At 44.7% G+C, this 23,682-nt stretch overlaps 1 protein-coding gene across 1 annotated transcript in view; it reads right to left on the minus strand.

Moving 5' to 3' along the window:
• Nucleotides 1–23,682, minus strand: part of LOC144686406 (ATP-dependent 6-phosphofructokinase, liver type-like) — a 56,992-nt gene that overhangs the window by 16,387 nt on the left and 16,923 nt on the right. The window contains exons 4-12 of the mRNA XM_078551558.1: nt 20,967–21,156; nt 18,230–18,395; nt 12,534–12,578; nt 11,473–11,581; nt 8,954–9,049; nt 7,677–7,769; nt 6,838–6,963; nt 4,446–4,510; nt 1,846–1,909 (exon numbers count right to left, since the gene is read on the minus strand). Of these exons, the coding sequence (XP_078407684.1) occupies nt 1,846–1,909; nt 4,446–4,510; nt 6,838–6,963; nt 7,677–7,769; nt 8,954–9,049; nt 11,473–11,581; nt 12,534–12,578; nt 18,230–18,395; nt 20,967–21,156 (954 nt within the window). The remainder of the gene's footprint in view (nt 1–1,845; nt 1,910–4,445; nt 4,511–6,837; nt 6,964–7,676; nt 7,770–8,953; nt 9,050–11,472; nt 11,582–12,533; nt 12,579–18,229; nt 18,396–20,966; nt 21,157–23,682) is intronic.

Consider the following 23,682-nt stretch of genomic DNA (forward strand, 5'->3'; position numbering starts at 1 on the left):
CATCATAGCATTGCCTTGCTTTCTTTGGTTAGACAGCATAAAGTGGAGAAGGAACAGGACATGAGTTTCCAGCAATAGAACAGGAGGTCTGGACAGGGCTACAAATGGCTCTCAGGCTTCACCTCGAGCCCCACTTACTCCCAGGTTGGCCACTCTTCAATCAGAGGGATCGAGAACCAGAGAATGCCGACTTAAGGTGATTGGCAAAAGAACCAAAGGCGTCTTGAAGAAAGCTTTTTTTTTTAAAACACAGCGTGTAGTTAAGATCTGGAATGCACTGCCTGAGAGTGTGGTGGAGGCAGGGTCAATAATGGCTTTCAAAAGGAAATAGGATAAAAGAGAAAAAATTACAGAACCAAGGGCAAGGTGGTGGGACTAGCTAAATTCTCCTTGGAGAAGGCTGACATGGACTTGATGGGCCGAATGGCCTCCTTCTGTACCATAATCCATTTTGTGTAACCCATACAGCAATGCCAGTGTAGATACTGTCGGTGACTGCTGCAATTTTAGAGGGTCAGGAGGCTGTGCAGTCACTGCACTGGAGCACTTCCCTGGAGATGCAGTGTCCAGCTGTCACTCCACTGAGCTCCTTGATAGCAGCCAACCATGGTTTGGGAACGAGTGACAGCAGACCAGCAAGGACTCCTCCCACACCTCTTCACAGCCCATATTCTGACGTGATGTTTGTGGAGGGCCAGAAATCGGACCCACGTCGCCTGAAAGGGGAAAGGGAATTTCAGAGCTTCCTCCAAGGGGTCGGAGCTGAAGTCTCCATTACCAAGCCATGAAGGTAGTATCGCCATCTGTGCTGCAGAAAATGTAGGGGCGCATCCTAACTGGTCTCTCATCCCCAGAGTCAGGTAAGGGCAACAGAATACTGACTAAGGTTCCTATTACTGAACCGTAAAAGAAATGTCAGTGGAATCTGGATGCGCTGGAAGGGTGCACCCACGACTTAGCTTAGGATCATAGGAACAAGAGAAGGCCACTCAGCCCCTTGAGACTGCTTCACCCTCATTCAATTAAATCACGACTGATCTGTATCTTAACTCCGTTTACCTATCTTGGTTCCCTTAACACCCTTGCCTAACACAAATCTATCAATCTCGGTTCTGAAATATTCAATCGATCCCCTCCCCCAGCCTCAATTGCTTTGTGGGGAGAGAGTTCCAGATTTCCACTACCCTTTGTGAGAAAAAAACCCCAAGCAGCCTGGCTCTAAAATTAAGGTCGTGTTCCTTTGTTCTGGACCCCCCCCCCCCATACCAGAGAAAATCGTTTCTCTCTATCGACCCCATCAAAACATTAAATCCTCTTAAACAACTCAATTAGATCACTCCTTAATCTTCAATACTCAAAGCCATGCAAGCCTAGTCTATGCAATCTGTGGTCAGAATTTAACCCTTTTAGCCCTGGTATAATTCTGGTGAATCTACGCCGCATAAGGCCAACGTATCCTTCCAGAGGTGCAGTGCCCGGAACCGAATGTAGAACTCCAGATGGGGTCTAACCAGAGCTCAACCCGACTGTAAAATAACTTGCACTTCTTTGCAGAACTTGCAGAAATACTGGTGTACAGTTCAGTAACCGATGACACCCGCTATAGGATAATATAGTCACTTAGTGAGGTGTACTGTAGCAGAGCTTTATCCAGCCCCCCGTGGCCAGCATTTGACACCCTCTCTGTGCCTGCCATGCCAGCTCACATGGTGGAATTCCCTCATGTAGGATGCAAGTGGCAACTGAGAGGGGGGCTGACTGGGCTTCTTGTGGTCAGGTGCCTGATGCGCCAATGTGAGAGGCCAACGTGGCAGGAATATTAACGCTTTGAGTTTGTGAGTTTACCTTGGATAGAGCAGGTTTCTGGTGAGCTAGCAGCTTGTAGATGTTCCAGTTATTCTCGAAGCTCCTGTGACAAAGGGAACAATAGGGTTCGCCATTAGGATTTAGGGTCCATTCAGATCGTGTTCCAAAACATCAGGTGTGGCTGGAGTGCGGCATTTTTTTTTTTTTTTTTTAAGTTCACTGGGTAAAGTTCAGGTACAATAAAGGAAAGCTCCGCACACACCATCTCAGCAAGTACTCCCAGGTCAGGAACAGTAAACGGAAAGTTCCTTAAATGTCCCTTTTTATGGGAGAGCGGGTGTTCCTATTTGAGTCTGTTGGGTTTGGTTATCAGCATGCACAGTGAAGGCTTTTCACTTCTATCCACAATCTCATTTTATTTTTGCTGAAGGGTTAGAAATATTTTTGTGTGCGCATTTCATTAGGCTCACTCACATGAGGATCTGGTCTTCAGCCCCAGAAGGTTCATCACCCCTATATACAGGACGCATCTCCCTCTATAATGCTGTGTCAGATACAGCACAGAGCTGTAATGTAGAAAATATGGCTGTCCATTTAAGCTCCCACAAATAGCAGTTTGATTATGTCCAGATAATCTGCTTTTCTGCTCCTTTTCAAAATGTTCCCGTGGGATATTTTGTGTTCACCCGAGAGGGCACAAGGTGCTCATCAATCTTTCAGTTTTTTTTAATCTGAAAGATAGCACCTATGGCAGTACAGCACTCCCTCAGCACTGGGAGGGTCAGCCTGGAATTTTGCTCAAGTCTCCAGAGTGGGACTTGAACCCACAACCTTCTGAGTCAGAGGCAAGAGTGCTACCCATTCAGCCATGGTGAGATTAGAGTAAAGTTCTCTGTATGCCGCCTAAGGGAGTAGTGTTCTTCATCCACTGATCCCAGAGGTGTTAATTAGACAGCAAGTGTTGGCTACAGTTGTTTAAAAAGGAGTCACAATCTTCATTATCCATTCTCCCCTGTAAATATCCTGTCGCTGGGGAAGGAGTTGGGAGAAATTACTGAACTCAATTGATCGAGAGAATGTGTGTTACATCAGCTTCCTCACAGCACCGACTCAGAATCTCTCCCAGAATATAAAATATTAAACTTAAAAGTTCATAACTGCTCAATATTGCTTCAGAACATGTAAAAGGTGCTATTACTAAACTTAAAACTTTTAAAAAAATGTTGCAAACCTTGAGGTAGTGAAGAAAGGAGTCGCTGACTGAACTGAAGGGCTTGGGGCTAAGGGAGTAAGAAAATTTGGAGAAATTTGGTCTTTAACCTTGAAAAGGTGCCAAGTTGGAAGGAACCTCAGAAAAGGTAACAATCGGGCTAGAAAAAGGTGAAAATTCAAACTTATTTATTTATTCACGGGAGGCAAGCGTCACTGGCTAGGCCAGCATTTACTGCCTATCCCTCGTGAAGGTGGTGCTGAACTGCCTTCTTGAACCGCTGCAGTCCATGTGCTGTAGGTCCACCCACAGCGCCGTTAGGGAGGGAGTTCCAGGATTTTGACTCAGCAACCAGTGAAGGAACAGCAATATATTTCCAAGTCAGGATGATATGTGACTCGGAGAGAAATTTGGATGTGATGGTGTTCCCATGCAGCTGCTGACCCTGTCCTTCTTGGTGGTAGAGGTCACGGTTTTGGGAGGTGCTTTGGAAAGAGCCTTGGTCAGTTGCTGCGGTGCATCTTGTAGATAGTACACACTGCTGCCATCCTGCACCAGTGATGGAGGAACTGAATGTTTAAAGGTGGTGGATGAGATGCTAATCAAGCAGCCTACATTGTCCTAGATGGTGTCGAGCTTCTTGAGTGTTGCTGAAGCTGCATTTATCCAGACAAGTGGAGAGTATTCCATCACACTCCTGACTTGTGCCTTGCAGATGGTGGAAAGGCTTTGGGGAGTCAGGAGGTGAGTTACTTGCCACAAAATTCCCAGCCTCTGACCTGCTCTTGTCATCACAGTATTTACATGGCTGGTCCAGTTCAGTTTCTGGTCAATGGTGACTCTCATCTCACCTCCACACTTCAGCCCTTTTGTCCAAGATTAAATGAAACCATGGCACAATAAAGGAGAACTAGTTCACATTGGTGAAAGTACATTTAGGACTGATGTGAGGAGATTCTTCTTCAAACAGCCAGTCTGAAGATTGTGGCACTCACTCCAGAGACCTGAGCACAAAATCGAGCCTGCTATTCCCTAGTGCAGTACTGACTGTCGGGAGTTCTGTGTTTCAGATGGATATTAACTTGAGGCTTCACTTGCCCTTTCAGGTGGATGTAAAAGATGTCCCAACACTGGTTTGAAGAATTGCAGAGGGTTTCTCCAAGGGGACATGGCCAACATTTATCCTTCAATCAACATCATCAAAACAGATTATCACATTGCTATTTGTGGGATCCTGCTGTGTACAAATTTGCTGCCACGTTTCCTATGTTACAACAGTGAATAGACTTCTAATGTGCTTTGCTGGCTGCGAAGCACTTTGGGAGACCTCGAGTCCGTTAAAAGTGCTGTAGAATTGCAAGTCTTTATTCGTCTTTCTGTTTGAAGATATCCAGGATAATGATTAAAAAAAAAGAACTGGAACTCTTACCTGCCACGCAGAGTGATGGATTCTTCAAACCTCTTCTCATTCATCGCTTTCTGGACATCCTTGGTCTTCAAATGAAACAAAATGAATAAATTGAGAAATCGCTTTCTTTTAGCCAAAGTGTTAAAAATTAAACTCTGCTTTGAATTCTGCCTCAATTCTCCCCTCCTTCCACCTTCCCTGCTGAAGATGATGACTCTTGTTGGGCTAACGTTCCACGGACACCATTTGAGAAAAAGAGCTAGGGAGAGCACATTAGGCATGCAGATCATGCCCTCGCCCTGGTTGAGCAGGGAAGGAAGGGGCAGTTCCTCGATGAACTGGATAGAGCAAAATCAAGGCAGATTTATAAAATTAGGTTTATGATTTTGCTCCATGGTGTGCCATGATTATCCTTGTCCCTGGCATCCACAGTGCAGAGGTCAGTGACAATCAGGAACAGCGCCATATCCCCCTCTTCCCCCAACGATTTTCCCCTCACTAGCTCAGGAGAGTCAAGGTTACCAGAAATCAGCCAACTCGACAAAGAGCAGGAGTCTATCCTGGGACATCGAACTGTGGCTTACTAATGCACCATGAAGTGTTTTAATCATCTCGATTTTCACTTTAAAACGGTGTTCAAATCCCTCTGTAGTTTCACCCCACCCCCTCCTATTCCCTGCAACTGCCCTACGTCCTCTCTGCAGTCTTTGCACTTCTCCAATTCTGGCCTTTTGCACAATCCTGATTCTTTTCACTCCACTTATCGACAGCCAAGCCTTCAGATGACTAAGCCCTAAGCTCTGGAATTCCCTATCTAAACCTCCCTGTCTCTCCACCTCTCTCCCCTTGTAAGGCACTGCTTAAAACCTACCTGCTTGACCAGGTTTTTGGGCACTTGTCCTAATATCTCCTTATGCGACTCGTTGTCCAAAGTTTGCCTGGTAACGCTCCTCTGAAATACCTTGAGATGTTTTACTATGCTAAAGGTGCTATATAAATGCAAGTTGTTAATTGACAGGATATAATGAGAGCTCTCCTTATTTTGTTTGTATGTAACTAATATGACATTAAAAATAACTTTTTTTATAACAGCAATTTAATCACTTAGCCCCACTGTGGGATGAGGATTAATTCCCTCTCACTTAAATAGTGCTAAAATTCAGCTTTTGACCTTGGGAGCCCCATGCTCTGGCATAGGAGTCTGCCCTGCCTTCCTTTAAGAGACACTCATTATGTAACCTAATATGCAGAAAGCATTTTATACAGTAGCATTGCAAACCCCAGTGCCCACCATCTATGAAGAAAACACGTTAAGATTAGGAGGCCATTCAGCCCCTTGAACCTGTTCTGCCATTCAGTTAGATCACGACTGATTTGTACATCAACTCCAATTACCCGTCTTGGGTCCATGTTCCTTAATATTCTTACCCAATAAGAAAACTACTGAAAATTACGGAAAAGAGAGGCACGATGACAAAGCCTTTTGTCTTGCGCTGATCAGGCCAAACACAAAAATGCCAAATTTCAAAGGATCACAACGATTACTGTTGTGATCGTTTGAAATTTGACATTCTTGCATTTGTCCAGATGAGCACAAGATGAAAAGCTTCAGCAACATGTTTCTCTTTTCAGCAATTCTCAAGTTCTGTACTACCAAGCGACAATTTCAATTCTGAAATTTTCGAACACCTGCAGCCTTGACAACTTTTTGGAAAGTTCCAGATTTCCACTACCCTTTGTGTGAAGAGGTGCTTCCTGACAATCACCACTCAATGACCTAGGTCTCATTTTAAGATTATACCCCCTTGTTCTGGATTTCCCTATCAAAGGAAATAATCTCTCTCTACTGACCTCATCAAAGCCTTTTATCATCTTAAGCACCTCAATTAGATCAACCCTTAATTTTCCATAATCAAGCCTAGTCTATGTGACTGGTCCTTATAATTGAGCACTTTTAAGCCCAGGTATCATTCCGGTGAATATCCACTGCACCCCCTCCGAGGCCAATAAATCCTTCCTGAGATATGGTGCCCAGAACTGAACACAGTCCTCCAGAGGTGGTCCAACCAAAGCTCTGTAGCACTGTAACATAAGCTCCACCCCTTTGTATTCCAGCTCCCTTGAAATAAAGGTCAACATTCTATTATACCTGTTCACTAGCTATTAGTGATCTCTGCACACAGACTCCTAAATCCCTCTGCCGCTCACTGATCCAAGCTTCTCGCCATTTAGAAAATACTCCGATCTACCATTCTTTGGTCCAAACATTGGTAGTTGGCATCAGGTGATTGGGATTTATCAAGGAAATGAATGGAGAGAGGAGCCAGCTCAAAATGAAGTTTGCGATGGGAGACAGGGATTGCACGCCTGCTCTCAGCAAGAAACCTCGAAAGGGAAAGGGTCAAATACCCACCAGCTGCACGCACTCCATCAGTGGCAGCCGCAGAGCCTGGTTACCGGAGAGGCTAACGACACAGGACGAAGTCTCTGGCGAGGAGTCCAGGAGGGTGAGTACGGCCTCCATGCCCATCTTGCTGCTCTGAGAACGGAATAAAGAAAGGGGAAGATCATCAGCCAGTGCGCAGAAACAAGCAAAGTGAGGGTAACCAGGAGGGAGGAAGAAATAAAAGGATATGTTGACAGGCAGAGGGAAGGCAGAATGAGGAAGCTCATGTGGAGCATGAACACCAGTTGGACCAAATAGCCTGCTTCTGTGCTGCAAATTCGATATAAAGACGCAGAAACGCTAAGAGTTTTCACACTCTGGAAAGCTAATAGACTATGAAACAGTGTACAATATGATGCACATCTGGCGTCCATGCCACCCTTTTCACTCCTTTCACCAGTTTTCTCTTCCCCCTCTGTTTAAAATATTGAGGTGGTGTTCAGGTACAGTTCCATGGGTGTCTCCCACAAGCGCTCATTTCTATTGTATGAGCCTCAACAAGCTAACCAACCACCAGGAGCAGCACTGCCAAGTCCAACCCTGCCCCCAGTCACCATCCATACTTACCAACAGCAGCTAGCAACTGGTTCAGGGACCCTGGCTGCTTTCCCCCCACCTTTCTAACCCAAGGCTAATCGTGGCACCTCTTATTACTGCTTCCTAATTCGCATGATCTAACACAGCTCCGGCTGGGAATGGAGCTTGGGACCTCCTGATTGGCATGGCCCAGCTACTCAGTGAGCTGTTAGGGGAGGTCGACGGTGAGGTGCCATTCATAAAGGCCCAGAGCAAACTTGTGCACTTACCAGAATTCGGTCGAAGGCAGAGGGCGTCCCCCCTCGCTGGACATGCCCCAAAACTGTGACCCGTGTGTCAAATCCGAGACGCTTAGAAACAAGCTGGGGGAAAGAAAGGAAACAGTGAGGGAGGGAAGTAAGGAAGGAACCACAGATACAAGGATCAAGGAAATAGAGAAGGACAAACCCTGCTGCTCAGACTCACTGAAATACATAAAGCACACAGGACAAGGGAAAAGGCAGAGGTCTCTTTTGTGTGTCATATCTGGAACAGGTTTACAATTTTGTTACACATAACACAAGGGGAGAACCTACCCCCACTGAAGGCATTTTCAATATTAACTGTGCATTGGTTTAAATGGTAAGAAATAAAAACTCACCAGCCACTCTCCTCCTGAATAACGATTAAAAATACAATCGTTTTCTTGTGGTTCAGTTGCACGCGCTCGTGAGCAAGCTTGTGAACGAAGTTTTAGAGCAAAGTGTAAGTCGCAGACCCAATGTGTGAGTGAGCTGGGACTCTAACCTGTGGCCTGTTGTACAGTTGAGGATCAGGAATTGTTTTATGTGAACTCCAGCATTGTGGTGTGTCAGAGAGAGACAGGCTTTGGTTTCTTCCCCCCAACCCCAGCACTAATCTGTACCAGAGACCAGCTGCGATGTTCCCCGTCCTCTTCCAGAGCACACACTGCCCGTTGCATTCGCTACATCAATGGTTCATGAGACACAGTATTTTGCTGTATTGTACTTTGAGTAATGCAATAGCTGTTTCATGTGAGCTTTGTCCAGTTAAACAATCTGATGTGTTGAAATATGGAGAGAGCAACAAAGCTCCCTTGATGGTTCAGCCACTTAGGACGTAATGCATTTCCCTGTAAATTGACATACATTCTGACAATTAAAAATAATCCTCGTTGTAGATTCCAGTTCATGGCAACCATATAAAATACCCTTGAACTGGGATTGAAATACAAAATAGTCATAAAGACTGGAATCGACATATTAAATAGTCATGAACTAGAAGCTAAATAGCCAGAGACTGTACACTGTACTTCACGGAATCACTAATTTGATTAGCACATGGACCCAGGCCTCTTCATTTTGTCCGTTTATACTAGAAATGACTTGCATTGTGTATTTAACAGCTTGATTGTGGTCTCTGTTTTGAGGTCTAGTAATTAAAATGACAAGTGCACACAGGAACACATCCTGGGAGCAGGCATACTTCATACTATGTCAGTGCTACTCTCACTGTCAGGCTTACATGCTGATACTCTCATACTTACTTCTTTTACATAATTGGAGCTGATAGGATTCCCATGCCGGTCAATTGCCCCTTCCGCAAGGATGATGATGTTCAGCCTGGAGCCTCTGCTGCGACTCTGGGGAAAGGACATGTGAGCTCAGTGAATGCGCCTTTGATATCAGCAGAGTCAGCCATGGCTCAATGAGCATCACTCTCAGCTCCAAATCACAGGGTCGTGGGTTTCACAGTCCCATTCCAGGGACTTGAGCACTAAACCCTCACTGACAATCCAGTGCAATACTGAGGGAAGGTTGCACTGTCAGAGGTGAAGTCTTTCAGCCCTGTCTGCTCTCTCAAATGGACGCAGAAGATCCCACTGAATTATTTCTAAGAGTAAAGGAGTGCTCCCTGATATCCTGGCCAACATTTCTCTCTCAACTAATATAACCAACACCAATTATCTGGTCATTAACACATCATTGTTTCTGGAACCTTGCTGTATGAAAATTGGCTCCTGGTTTCTTACATTCCAACAGTGACTGCACTTCAAAGAGTAATTCAATGGCTGTAAAGCATTTTGGGACATCCTGAGGTCATGAAAGACACTATATTAATACAAGTCTTTCTTTGTTGGCTGCACTGGACCCCACCGTAGGACTATAGATGGATACAGTCATATCCTTGTAAGAGTGTCAGTACAGTACAGCACACAAGAAGCAGCACCTAATGGATTACCTAACGTCTCTAAAAAGTCACAGAGCAGCATAATCCAGGCCTACTGACGTTTCTGCAAGCGGCTGAATACGAGTCAATGAAATGGAAATCGCTTTTGCTGAAGCTGCTTTCCAAGGATAAGAAGGTTTTCCCCCACCAAGTTACTGATGGCTGTTCCTGGAGCTATACAAGTGTAAACAGTGGAAGCTGGTGTTGAAGTATCTTTCCACCTATATCACACTCCTTGTGTGTCACAGCATGATAAAAATATCGAATCTTTCGCTAATTCTTCGGGGTTTGGGATTTAAATTGGTTCTGGAACTTTTCAAATGGTAGGCAGAGGCACCACAAGCAGGATAGGAAGACCCTTTGTATCCTCCTCCAGCCCTACATCTCAGGGAACACCCTCTGCTCTCCTGACTCTGGTTTTTGTGGATCTCCCAACCCTGGGCTCCATTAGTGACAGAGTCTTCACTCCACATTTCCTCTCTTAACAACAACTTGCATTTACATTGCAGCTTTACTGTGGCAAAACACCCCATGCACACACCAGGAGCATTAGCAGACAAAACTTGGCACCAAGCCACATGAGGAAATATTAGGGCAGCTGATCAAAATGTCAATTAAAGAGGTGGATTTTAAGGGGCATCTTAAAAGGAGAATGAGGTAGAGAGGTGGAGAGATTTAGGAAGGTAATTCCAGAGCTTAGGGCCTGGATGGCAGGACTTAGTTAAAGCATCAAGAAAAGTAACCAACTTTCTCACAGACAGACAGAAAATTAAAAACTAAAGAATTGTATTTATAGTTAATGTGTGGAATTCTCTTCCCCAGAAAACAGTGGAGGCTGGGTCATTGAATTTATATGCAGCAGAGTTAGACAGATTTTTGTACAACAGGGTTATGGGGGGTAGACAGGAAAGTGGAGTTGAGACCGCAATCAGGTCAGCCATGATCTTATTGAATGGCGAAGCAGGCTTGAAGGATGGAAAGGCCTTCTCCTGTTCCTAAGGCCTATGTTCCAATAGCCAGTACACTGGGGAAAACTCCTGTGGTCTTTGAATAGTTTCACAGAATCCTTTAAACCTATTTGAGAAAGCGGGCAGAGCCTTGATTTAATCTGTCATGTGAAAGACAGCGCCTCTGGGAGTGCAATATTCTCTCAGTACTGCATTGAAATATCAGACTAGATTCTGTGCTAAGTTAAGTCACTTTGTCTCCTGGTCACAGGGACCTGGAACTAGATCCAATGGATGATCCCTTAAATGGAAAATACAGCAATGTAACAGGGGACAGAGGGGATGGGAGCAAAAATTTGAACTTAAAAGCAAATAAGGTATTGAAGCACAGTGGTTATGGCCCTGGATTAGTGACCTAGAGGCCTGAACAATTAATCCATAAAATATCAATTCAAATCCCACCATGGCAGCCTGAGAATCTGAATTAAAATATCTGGAATTCATATCTGATATGAAGCTGTCGGATTTCCATAAATACCCTCAGTTCACTAATGTCCCTTAGGGAAGGAAAGCTGCCGTCCTTACCCAGTCTAGCCGAGCAGTCCTTCACCGCAGTGGTTGGCTTTTAACTTCTGTCTGAAGTGACCTAACGAGTGCCAATTAGAGATAAGTAACAAATGCCAGGCCTTGCCAGTGATGCCCATAACAAGAATAGTTAATATAACAGAATCAATATATAAATGTCTGGAGCTATTTTGTGCAGACTGTAAATTGGGACATGCTAATTGGCTTTCTTATTTGGCCGACTGATGGTCGGAGCTGGGAACTGAAGAAATCGGCAGTCACGTTCAGAGACTTCCCAATGTCAAAGTGGCTCCCCAATCCTTACTTCTCCAAGTCTTTTGCACATGAAATCCTCCCAGCCGTCCTCTGGAGGGGCCTCTGGAATGAAGAGCCAGTCTGCACCAGAAGCCAATGCAGACACCAGAGCCAGGTACCTGCACAAACAAGACCACCAGATTGGTTACATGGCCAACCAGTAACAGGGAAACCACAGCTGATGGTGGAGCTGTGATTATATATAACTTCAGCATAAAAACAGGTCATTCAGCCCAACTGGTCTATACCACTGACGGTGCTCCATACAAGCCTCCCCATAAATGCATCTCTGTTATTCATCTCAACTGTTCCACATGATAGCAAGTTCCGCATTGTAACCACTCTCTGGGTAAAAGAAGTTTCTCTTGAGTTCCTTATTGAATGTATTAGTGACTATTTTATATTTTTGGCCCCTAGTTTTAGACTCTATCACATGTGGAAACATCTCTACATCTACCCTATCAAACCCCTTCATAATTTTAAAGACCTCTATCGGATCACCCCTCAGTCTTCCTTTGTTTTAGAAAAACGAGCCCCAGTTTGTTCAATCTTTCCTGATCGTTGCAACTTCTCAGTTCTGGTATTATCCCTGTAAATCTGTTTTGCACTTTCCCCAGTGCCTCTCTATCCTTTCATAAGATGGAGCATTGAACCCCAAGTGTGATAGGATCTTAACAAAGTTTCTCTGCTTTTCTAGCCTCTCCCTCTAGAAATGAACCGTAGTGCTTTTGTTTTTGCATTGCAAGGTGAATACAGATGGAGCAGAATCTATACGTTCTGTGCAGGTGGCCTTTCCTCTTTCTGTATTAGTTAAAGGACCAGGTCAATTGCCGTCAGCTTCTTTGGCACATGGATGTGCTGCCATTCTGAAGCTCAAGACACCGCTGCAGTGGCATAGTGTCTGGGTCCACACCACAAATTCCAAATATATGATAACACAAGGATGCAATGATCCATTTTTAGCTCCGAGGTTGCACTATTTTTAAAAATACAACGTAACAAGCTTCGTTTGTTTTCATTATTAGCTTTATAAGGCTAAGAGTTTGAATGTTCCAAGAATCTGTAACTTACCCACAATGCCTGCCCATGACTTCAAGCACAAAGGTTCGCTGGTGACTGCAGATTGAAAAGGGACAGATTACTACAAGGTGAAAGGTTAATTTACCAGCTTAAACCTCGACTTGAATTCAGTCCAAGTTAACAAAGCTTCTTGTGCTCTCAGATGCAAGAGTCCAAAGTGAAATGGACGCTTCTAGTCCCACAACAAGGTGTTGACTCTTAACTGCCCTCAGAAGCAGCCCAGCAAGCCAATCCAAGGACAACTAGTGGATGGGCAATAAATTCAGGCCATCTCAGCGACGCCCACAACCTAAGGATTAATTTTCAAAATAAACACTGCTATTTTGAGGCTATGGGAGATCTGGAAGTGCCCAATGTTGTAACGTAATATTATGAAGATCTGGGCCTGACGGGTCGGATCACAAGATGCATTTGGGTCACAAACAATCAGCATCAGCCTGAAGTCTCCTATCACATCACTGGCCTGGTTCTCAAATGATTCCAGTATTTGGTTTGCACTGACTGACTCCAGACTAACAGCATTCTGGATTCACTGTCACAGTACAGAAAACTGTCAAAGTGAATGCATCGCCATTGGGCCGCAGAGGGGACTTTTATGGGCTGACAGTGATCATTACCATGTCCAATCATTCACCCATACAACAGGCATGAACAAACATATAATGTTACAGTAGAACATCAAATAGACCTCAACGTCAGAGGAAGGGAACATGTGTTTTTGCCATTATATCCCAAAGGAAGGTCAAGGCCAGTGAAATCTCCAAATTCCTGCCTCTCACCCAGCTCTGTCTGCTGACCCTGTGCTTTCTTTACAGAGACAGGTTGAAAACATACAAGAGATTGTGACTGGCGGAGCTTCCATGTTGTAACTGATAACTGTCTACCCAAGGTGGTTTGTAAATAAATAAATATTAAGAGGAGCAGGCTGCCGGCAAGGCTACAGGCCTGAAATCCATTTACCGAATGCCTATGTACGTGTGCTAAGTGCCAAAAGCTCACCCACATAACATTAGGTTGCACTTGGGCCTCCCGGTTCAGATGCTTGCTGACTGCACACCATTGGTTATGCAGAAGACCAGGAGCCATGCCCAATATTTTTAAACCCCCTTTCTCTCTCGCTATTCCCCCAACACTCTCCACAACCCTATCTCACTCACATGGTTATTCTCTCTCTCTTCACCTTTTCTCTCCTCCCTTCAGGGTCCTCAGCTCTTAATGTATGACACAAAAACTGGAAGATATATTAAGACTGTGGCAACATTTTCTCTTTGAATGTCTAGTTCAATCCCACTTTGGGCTCACTCCACATATCCTATATCTCTCTTGATTAAGCAACTTCAGTGAAAAGGGGTGAGGAAAAACATATTCTGATAGTTTAGCTTGAAGTGCAAAAGAAAACATTTTTTCAAGAGAATCACATCAGTTTAGATAACTGGTTAAATGTGAACTCATGGGACTTTCTTTGAGATCTCCATTCCCCCAACCCCAGTCACAATTTTATTTGTCCTTTTAGGTTGGGACTTGTGTGTGAAGCCTTGAACTGGATTATCAGATTTCATACATGCAGGGCAACACATCATGTTACAGGTTGTAAAACTGCACATACCAACAAAAATGAATCCAGTTAATCTCAATCTCTAGCTAGGTGGTAGCTCCTTGCACAGCTAGAGATTGCTTGGCCCCATAATTGTCACCCAGAGTTAAATTTTTATGTTGCATGTGTGGGCTTGGCTGGAATAGTTAGCAAACTATATCTTGTCTCGAGCCAGAAGATTATGGGTCAACTCCAGAGGCTCGAGCACAAAATCTTCACTGACTCTTCAGTGTAGTACTGAGGGAGGGCCGCACTGTTAAGAGTCACCAATCGCCCTCAAACACTCAGAAAAGATACTAAGATACTACACTAAAGAAGAGCAAGGGAATTGACCCCAAAGTCCTGGCCAATATTTATCCCTCAACCAGCATCTATAAAAGTTTAACCTGGCCATTTATCGCACTGATGTGTGGGAGCTTGCTGTGTGTGAGTAATATAGGCATTTTCTACATTACAACAGTGTTCTACATTACAACAGTGTTCTACACTTCAAAAGGTACTTCATTGGCTGCAAAACACTTTGTGATGTCCTGAGGTGAAAAGAACTCTAAAAATACAAGTTTTTCTTTGCTGAATTATCCACCACAATAACAAAGAAGATGGAACATTTCATGAGAGAAACAAAATAAAGGAGAAAGTAGACGTAACAAATTACCTAAACAGGCAAACAGCAGTACCCTGGGCAGCAGTGAGATCAATCAATGTTGCTATGGGCTAGTTAGTTACATATACACAGTTGAACTAACAAGGCTTTATAACTTGGGTGTAAAGGCTGGATAAACATCAAGGGTCACAATGTCCTTCAAACCCACTGAGACTGCGACAACTGTTCAGTTATTCAGTAGACAGCAGTTTGAGCTAAAAGCAACTCAATTTATTTTCTCTGATAATAGCTGATGTCTCGCTGGGCTCAGCTTTCTTTGGCTGTGAGACAGAAATGTTACAAGGTGAGCCATAAAACTGCCGATAAGTTATTAGATCAGGTTTATTTGAGATGCCATTAAAGGGACTGTTCTGTCTCGGGTGCAATAAATTGGATTCATCGTTGATGGGGTGAGCAGTTTCGCAACACATATACAAGGTGCTTCCCTAAAGGTGCAGGGTCCAATAATCAAGTTCGAGATTTCACACACACAAAAGCCTTTGACGACCGTTCTCGGGACCTATAACAGCAACTTGCCTTTAAGAGGGGCTTGAGCATAGTGAAAGGTCCCAAGGCGCCTCGCAGGAGTGTTATCAGACAAAATTTGACACCGACCCACAGGGAAATATTGGGACAGGTGTCCAAAAGCTCGATCAAACCAATAGGCATTAAGGAGGGATTTTAAGGATAAGAGAGAGGCAGAGAGGTTTAGAGAGGGAATTCCAGAGCTTGGGGCCGAGGCAGCTGAAGGCACAGCTGCCAGTCATGCAGAGAAGAAAATCAGGGATACTCAAAAGGTCAGGGTTGGAGGAGTGCAGGGATCTCAGACAGTTGCAGAGATGAAGGAAGTTCCAGCAATAGGGTGGGGCAAGGGGTTTGAACACAAGGATGAGAATTTTAATTTGGAGGTGTCGTGTGAAGACAGAACATTGACCCTCTACATACTGGTGGGTGCATGTCGGAGAGGGAGCACCATCAGCATTACATCTGGAAAGTTAAAAGCAACAAGAGCAGGGTGTGACTGGAGTCAATTTATTTCATTTCTAACTGTAGAGATGTCAGTTGTAGAGATAAGCCAGGGAACTACAGGCCAGTGAGTCTCATGTCAGTGGTAGGGAAACTATTGGAGAAATTTCCGAAGGAGAGTATCTATTTCCACTTGGAGAGGCAAGGTTTGATCAGGGATAGTCAGCATGGCTTTGTCAGAGGGAGGTCATGCCTAACAAATTTGATTGAATTTTTTGAGGAGGTGACCAGGTGTATAGATGAGGGTAATGCAGATGATGTAGTTTATATGGATTTCAGCAAAGCCTTTGACAAGGTCCCAATTGTGAGACTTATAAAGAAGGCAAATGCACATGGGATACAGGGTAATTTGATAAGGTAGATTCAAAATTGGCTTAGTTGTAGGAGACAGAGGGTGATGACAGAAGGATGCTTTAGTGACTGGAAGCCAGTGTCCAGTGGCGTACCACAGGGATCTGTGCTCGGTCCCCTATTATTTGTCATTTATATAAACGACATAGATGACTATGTGGGGAGTAGGATTAGTAAGTTTGCGGATGACACAAAGATTGGCCGGGCGGTTAACAGTGAGGTTGAGTGTCTTGGGCTACAGGAAGATATAGATGGGATGGTCAAATGGGCAGATAAGTGGCAGATGGAATTTAACCCTGAAAAGTGTGAGGAAGGAGTAATTTGACAAGGAAGTATTCAATGAACGGCATGGCACAAGGAAGTTCGGAGGAACAAAGGGACCTTGGCATGTGTGTCCATAGATCTCTGAAGGCGGAGGGGCATGTTAGTGGGGTGGGACACTTGCCTTTATCAATCGAGGCATAGATTACAAAAGTAGGGAGGTCATGTTGGAGTTGTATAGAACCTTGGTGAGGCCACAGCTGGAGTACTGTGTGCAGTTCTGGTCGCCACATTATAGGAAGGATGTGATTGCACTGGAGGGGGTGCAGAGGAGATTCACCAGGGCGTTGCCTGGGATGAAACATTTAAGTTATGAAGAGAGGTTGGATAGACTTGGGTTGTTTTTGTTGGAGCAGAGAAGACTGAGGGGTGACCCGATCGAGGTGTACAAGATTATGAGGGGCATGGACAGGGTGGATAGGGAGCAGCTGTTCCCCTTAGTTGAAGGGTCAGTCACAAGGGGGCATAAGTTCAAGGTGAGGGGCAGGAGGTTTAGGGGGGATGTGAGGAAAAACTTTTTTACCCAGAGGGTGGTGACGATCTGGAATGCACTGCCTGGGAGGGTGGTGGAGGCGGGTTGCCTCACATCCTTTAAAAAGTACCTGGATGAGCACTTGGCACGTCATAACATTCAAGGCCAAGTGCTGGTAAATGGGATTAGGTAGGTAGGTCAGGTGTTTCTCACATGTTGGTGCAGACTCAATGGGCCGAAGGGCCTCTTCTGCACTGTGATTCTGTGAACTGGACTGGTGCAAGCGAACAGTTTGTGGGCAAGACCCTGGTTATTTACTCTGGCACTGTGTTCAGTGATTTGGGACACAGTTTCTCCTCTGGAGCATTATTTTAGTGGAGCCTGTTGTCTGAAGGAAATAGAGCGTGGGACACTGTGCTTTATAGCAGCTGATTCAGAAGCACCATTCATCTCGCTCCAAGTGCTGGCTTTTGAATGTAGTTATCAGTTCAATGCCTTCTGACTCATTAAAATTGGGCCCAGATCCAATGAGTGCAGAGTCTGTTTAACTCTCTTAGTGGGCTGTTAAAAGAGGCCCAAGAATTTTCTCAAAAGGGAGCCTTGTTTAACCTGGTTATGTGAAAAGGCAGCTCTCTTTAAAGGAGCATGCTTGTCGTTAAAAGTGGCTTCAGGGGAAATTACCTTACTGTCCTCTCATCTTTTTGGTAATTCTGTCAATCACTTGAAATAAAGGCACCTTGTTCGAGACATTCAAGAAGAACCTGCAAAGCTAACGGCTTAGTAAGGGCACCACCCAGGCTAGTACTGAGTCATCTCGCCTGAACTACCTCAGTTTGACTCTTGTTCTGTTCTGAGTATGTTGACCTGAGATGGGCAGTAGTTGTGCTTGGAGACTGCATACGAGAGCCGTTGCACTAAGTAAGAAATACACTGCATGTGCGCAAAGTCTGGCTCAGTTGATGGCATTCTTGCCTCTGAGCTAGAAGGTTGTGGGTTCAAGCCCCACCCCTGAACTCAAGTGCTAAGTTTGGGCTGACACTTCAGTGCAGTACTGAGGGAGTGCAGCCTTATCAGATGAGTTGTCAAACATTGTTTAGATGGAAGGTTAAGATGCTCCAACACTATCTGAAGAGGTGCAGGAAGTTCTCCCACAGCCCTTGCCAACATACATTCATTTGCTGGTCATAGTGGGGCTTTGCTCTGAGCAAAATGCTACACCAATACTGTTCTAAGGTCTCTTCCTGTTGACTACGATCAAGTCTATTCATGGTTAGGCATACCTCTGTGCTGTGGTGGTTATGGCATCAATCACTTCCATAATTCTGTGCAGGGCGGAGTCTGTACCAATAGTCATGTCTGTCCCACAGAAGTCATTGTCAATCGATCCCACCATCCCAACAATGTTCAGGTGGGAAAACTGCTGGGAAACTTCTTCTGTGATTTTACCTGAAAGACAAACAGGAAATATGTCAGTATGGTCTGTTTTGAGCCCTTATCAAATGACATTTGGCCACATAACCATTTGGAATTACTATTTATTCAGCAGGGCTAACAGTTACCAACTCGTTAACTCTGTGGAGTTTCTGGTTAGTCAGCAGGGTAAGGATTACTCACAGGGTAACTGTGGCTCCAGGTTATTCAACACAGTACAGGTTATTTAACATCTTTAGTCAACAGACAAAACCCCTGCAGTTCTTAGCTAGGGTCAACACAACACATTGCTGTGAAAATGGAAGGTAAATAGTATCCTTCCTGCAATCCGGGCTGGGGTGTGTGCACGGGTAAGTCGATACAGGATTGAGCTCAGTTGGGAGGTCTTCTGTGCTCGAATAGTCAGTCAAGACTCATTCGTCACTTGAAGGGGATACTCAAGGGCTGAGTATACCCCAGCAAGGAATCAATATCTTCAGGAAAAGAAAGCAGGGAATTGATGGAAAAGCAAAACAATCGTTGAATAACCAGGAACCCCACACAGTTACACTGTGAGTAATGCTTACCCTGCTGAATATTGGTATGAGGTGTTGGCAGATATTAATACGACTTCAAGTGCACAATATGCTCTCCACCAAAACATTCTATGTAACATCTTGGGAAGGACTGTTCCTCTCAGCACTTCTGCTCCCACTCCTTTCAGCATGCTTACCATCATGTAGCTGTTCTCACACAGCTGTTCTTTGACTTTACCTTCCAGAACAATGCTGCTCATTCTGGGTTTCGAGTTTCCTCACAGCTGCTGCAAGCAGGCAGCATTCAAGGCAACAAAAACAAAAATAGCTGGAAGAACTTAGCAGGTCTGACAGCATCTGTGGAGAGAAAGACAGAGTTAACGTTTCGAGTCGGTATGACTTGTCTTCAGAACTAAAGAGCAGTAAAAATGTGGTGAAATATATACTGTTTAAAGGGGTTGGGACAGGTGAAGCTGGATAGAAGGCCAGAGATAGGTGGAGGCAAAGGAGAGATTGTGAAAGATGTCATAAACAAAAGGTCGAAGGGGTGTTGATGGTGGTGATACTGGCTAAAGGAGGTGCTAATGGTGACATTAAGAGTAGAAGCAGGATGAGCAAGTGACAGACGGGGGTGGGGTGTGGGAGAAAAGATCGCAATAGGTTAAAAGGTGGGGATGAAACAATGAATGGAAATAAATTTTAAAAAATATTTATATAAAATATAAATACTGGAGGAAATTTATATTAAATATAAATATAAAAATAATATTTTTATTGTTATTTTTAAAATTAATTTCCATTCATTGTTTTATCACCACCTTTTAGCTTATTTTGATCTTTTCTCCCACACTGCACCCTCCCCCCTTCTATCCAGCTTCATCTGTCCCACCCCACTTTAAACAGTATATAATTCACCACATTTTTACTTCTCTTTAGCTCTGAAGAAGAGTCATACCGACTCAAAACGTTAACTCTGTCTTTCTCTCCACAGATGCTGACAGACCTGCTGAGTTTTTCCAGCAATTTTTGTTTTTGTTTCAGATTTCCAGCATCTGCAGTATTTTGCTTTTATCTTAGCATTCAAGGCATGTCATCTCATACTGGCACAACCCAGAAAGATAAGAGGAGTTGTGGGGGGGGCTGGTATTTCATTTGTGGGCCTAAATCATGAGTGCCAGCAGGCCATTGGACTGTGGAGGCCATCACGCCTGAGCCCAATCCTGTTCTCACCCGATGTGTGCTATTCTCTGCCACAAACCGGGGTTGAAGTAAGAGTTTTTGAACTATTAGAAAATAATCTGAAAACACATTCAGGAGAAAGAGGAATATTCACAGGGTATGAGGAGCATGCAGGGAATGTGGGAATTAGATTAGGTTACTCACGTGGAGAAAAACCTCCAGCATCGAGCTAAAGAGGAAAATGGTCTGTTTTTTTGTGCAGGGTCACTCGATAATGATCAGGAGATGGAATTCTAGCTCCAAGGCCCTGAGGCTGACTGTGGTATCTTGACTGCTGCCAAGGCTCAGATTAGCAAACAGGGCACAGACCCTGTCACCCTGTGGGTTATAAGGTTCATTCCTATGAATTCTACCAACTCGCCAAGAGGATTATATTGACGGGACATCTCAGACGAACTTTTATAGACATGTTTTTGTCTATCTTTACCCAGAGAGTGGTGAGAATGTGGAAATTGCAATCAGTTGGACTAGTTGAAGCAAACAGCATTTTAGAAGAGGCTGGACGTAGTACACGAGGGCAAAAGAAATAGGTTGGGATGATAGAGTGAGATGATGTAGAATAGGAGGAGGCCTGTGTGAAGCATAAACACCAGGGTGAATGGTCTGTTAGAGGAAACTGTGGAGTGTTTCAGAGGGTCTGATTTCCCTCTGCTCCCCTACACTGATGGTGACATTATTGAGCAGGCATTGGTGCACATAATTTGACTCCCTGAAATTGCCAAGAATGCACAATAAAATATTAACTGTGTGTCTCTCTTGATTGCATCTTTGTTTCAATATATATTTTGTAAGTGCTTGTGAGACAAGTAGGTCAATATATTAAGGCACTTACCCTCTTCAACTAGACTAGCCAGCAGGTCACTCCACTCTGTCCGGAAGATGTTGGCCCCAGTTAGACTGCCGTCTCCCCCGATCACGCACAAGTTGTTGATTCCATGCTGCACCAGGGTGTAAGCTGCTGCCTGGCGACCTGCACGGGTGCAGAAACTCTTGCATCGGGCACTGCCAATGATCGTTCCACCCTGCTCACCAGACAAAGGAAAGGTTCCCATGACAACAGTGGGCTACGCCTGCCCGTCCTAAAGTCTCAAACATGGCCTTTTCAATTGCAGGAGGTGCATTGGAAGCTGGTCAGATTCATGCAAAATAAAACAAGAGGTGCAACAAGCTGCTCTCGCTCCAGATTATAGCTCTCTAATATCTTAAATCATCCCAGATCACCCCTATCTCCAAATTCAGGAGTCTAAGCAGCTGATATGGGATCCTCGTGGATTAACTGGAAGATTTGTTCCAGATACTCCCTAACTTCTAATTTTCTCAATCCATATTAAAGCATCTCTGCATCTACCTGCTTGTTCTTATTCACCACTTTTCGCTTTAATGAAATCTCAAATATAAAACTTTTGAATAAATATTTAAGAATGTACAATACAGTTAATATGAAATGGAAGGTCATAAGTTCTCAATCTTTCAGTCTTTTTTCTCTTTTCTTCTCTCTCTCTCTCTCTCTCTATCCAAACCTCCTTCCAGCTCTAAATTCCTCCCCTTTTCATTTTCTGTGTCTGCCCTTTCTCTCCCTCTCTGACCTCTTCCATCCCTGCCTTGGTTGCTACGATGACAGCAGCTTTGGGTCAGGCCAAAAAGAACAGCTCCATTCCCACTGCATGGCCTTCTCCACTATTCCATGATTTAACCAAAGCCTCAGAGGTTCACTTTATTTTCACTAGTGGTCACACGAGGACAATGTTTTACTACTCTTAAACAAAGGTGAGTTCTGAAGCCAGCTTTTTAGTTAACAAGCAGGCCATTTTTGACAGAACGCAGCAGATTTTATTTGCCACCCTTGAAGGGCCATATTTCACGGGTATGTTGTGGCTTCTCCACACTGATGATAGCCGTCTTTCAGGCCAGTTCAAACTGGACAATGCACGCCACGCAGTCCATCTGGATGCCAGCAGTGTCTTCAAAGCTTTTCAGATATGCCAGCCTGAACCAGCACGCTCACAGAGGCAGCTCATCAGCAGGGGGTGGGGATCAGATGTCCATCCACACTCCACTTCAAACACATACACATCGTCAACCTGGTCCTTGAGATGCCCACAGATAGAGCTTTCAGCTGTTCAATCAGTAACTATTTCAAGCCCTCTGCACCATCTTTCACCACTCCATCTGGTATAATGGATTTCTCCAGCTAGCCACTGAATTACAATGTGCGGCAATGACTCATTACTGATATGGAGGTCACCAGTGAATCATGGCAATGGAAGCTGGATGAATTATTTTAGCTTCTTATTCGTAATGTTTTTGTTAAAGGACATTAGATGTCAATCTGCGATGAATAGAGTTACCAAATTATGAGTTGTAGAGCGATTTGCACTCAGTTAACGGAAGCATGCGATCAAAAACCCAACTCCAACCTACCAGCTCTTCCAGCAGAGAGAGAGGCTGGATTACAGCCACAGTAGACATGTCATACAAGCAGCATCAGCCCTGCCCCAACCAACCCTGCAACAGCACAAAGCTACTAACGCCAGAAAACAGAACAACCTTACCCCACAGGTGGGACTCCCTCACTACAAGGGAGAATGACTCAATTTCATTACGAAGGCAACCTGAGGCAGAGATAGATTACAAGGTGTACAGAAAAAGGAAGAGATACATATGAGGGCAAAAGCACAGACACAGATGCACACCAGAGCACTCAAACAGAGATCTAGCTGCTCAAAGAGCTGGCCATCTAACTCCTGAGTTGAGGTTGAGGCTCAACCCTTGACCAGATGTTTCTTCAACTCCCTTCACCATTTGGTTGACAGAGATTCACCAACTGGTAAGTAGATAGGCCACATTAATTGTGAATACTCCACATCTATCTGTGGTTGTGCCACCCAATGGCCGTGCCCATCACAGGTTGTGCCACATGATTACGGATTATTTAAGTGAAAGGATTAGATTATTGGAGAACATTGTACAGATTGTTTAATTGATGCAATCCCTAGTCATGGCTAGGACATGGGCCGACAGCAGCGCGATTATGTTTCTTCCCCCTATTTTCCTTCTTTGGCACACACTGCCATTGCAAACGTCGATTGCTGAGCATCATGGTTAGAACTCGTGCAATTCGCTAATACGATGGCCTAAATTTCACATTCCCCTGCCGACGGATTTTTTGGGGCTGGAGAGTGGGGGGTGGGAGAAAAGGGCGTGAAATACGGCTAATGGGTTTCCTGCTGGATTCCCGTCTGCCTCCTGAGCAATATTGTGCTGGGGCGGGCAAGGCCTCAGACAGGCCACCCAGCCTTGCCCCAGTTGAGGCCCTTAAACTTAAGCAACTACCAGTTAATGGCCACTTAAGGGCCGTTTCCTGCCCAGCCTCAATTTTTAGGCTGACAGGAGGATTTCCCAGGTTGGGGGGAAGCCTGAAAATGAGCGGGTTTGGGCCTTGGGCAGGAAGAAGGGTTGGTCACCTCCAACAGAAGCCCTCTTCCAACTTCGGGTGCCCCCAGCCTCCCCCCATTAAGGTCCCCACTATCCACCCCACAGGCCTTCTC

Source organism: Cetorhinus maximus, chromosome 11 (genome assembly GCF_964194155.1).
Source record: "Cetorhinus maximus chromosome 11, sCetMax3.hap1.1, whole genome shotgun sequence".
Taxonomy (NCBI): Eukaryota; Metazoa; Chordata; class Chondrichthyes; order Lamniformes; family Cetorhinidae; genus Cetorhinus; species Cetorhinus maximus.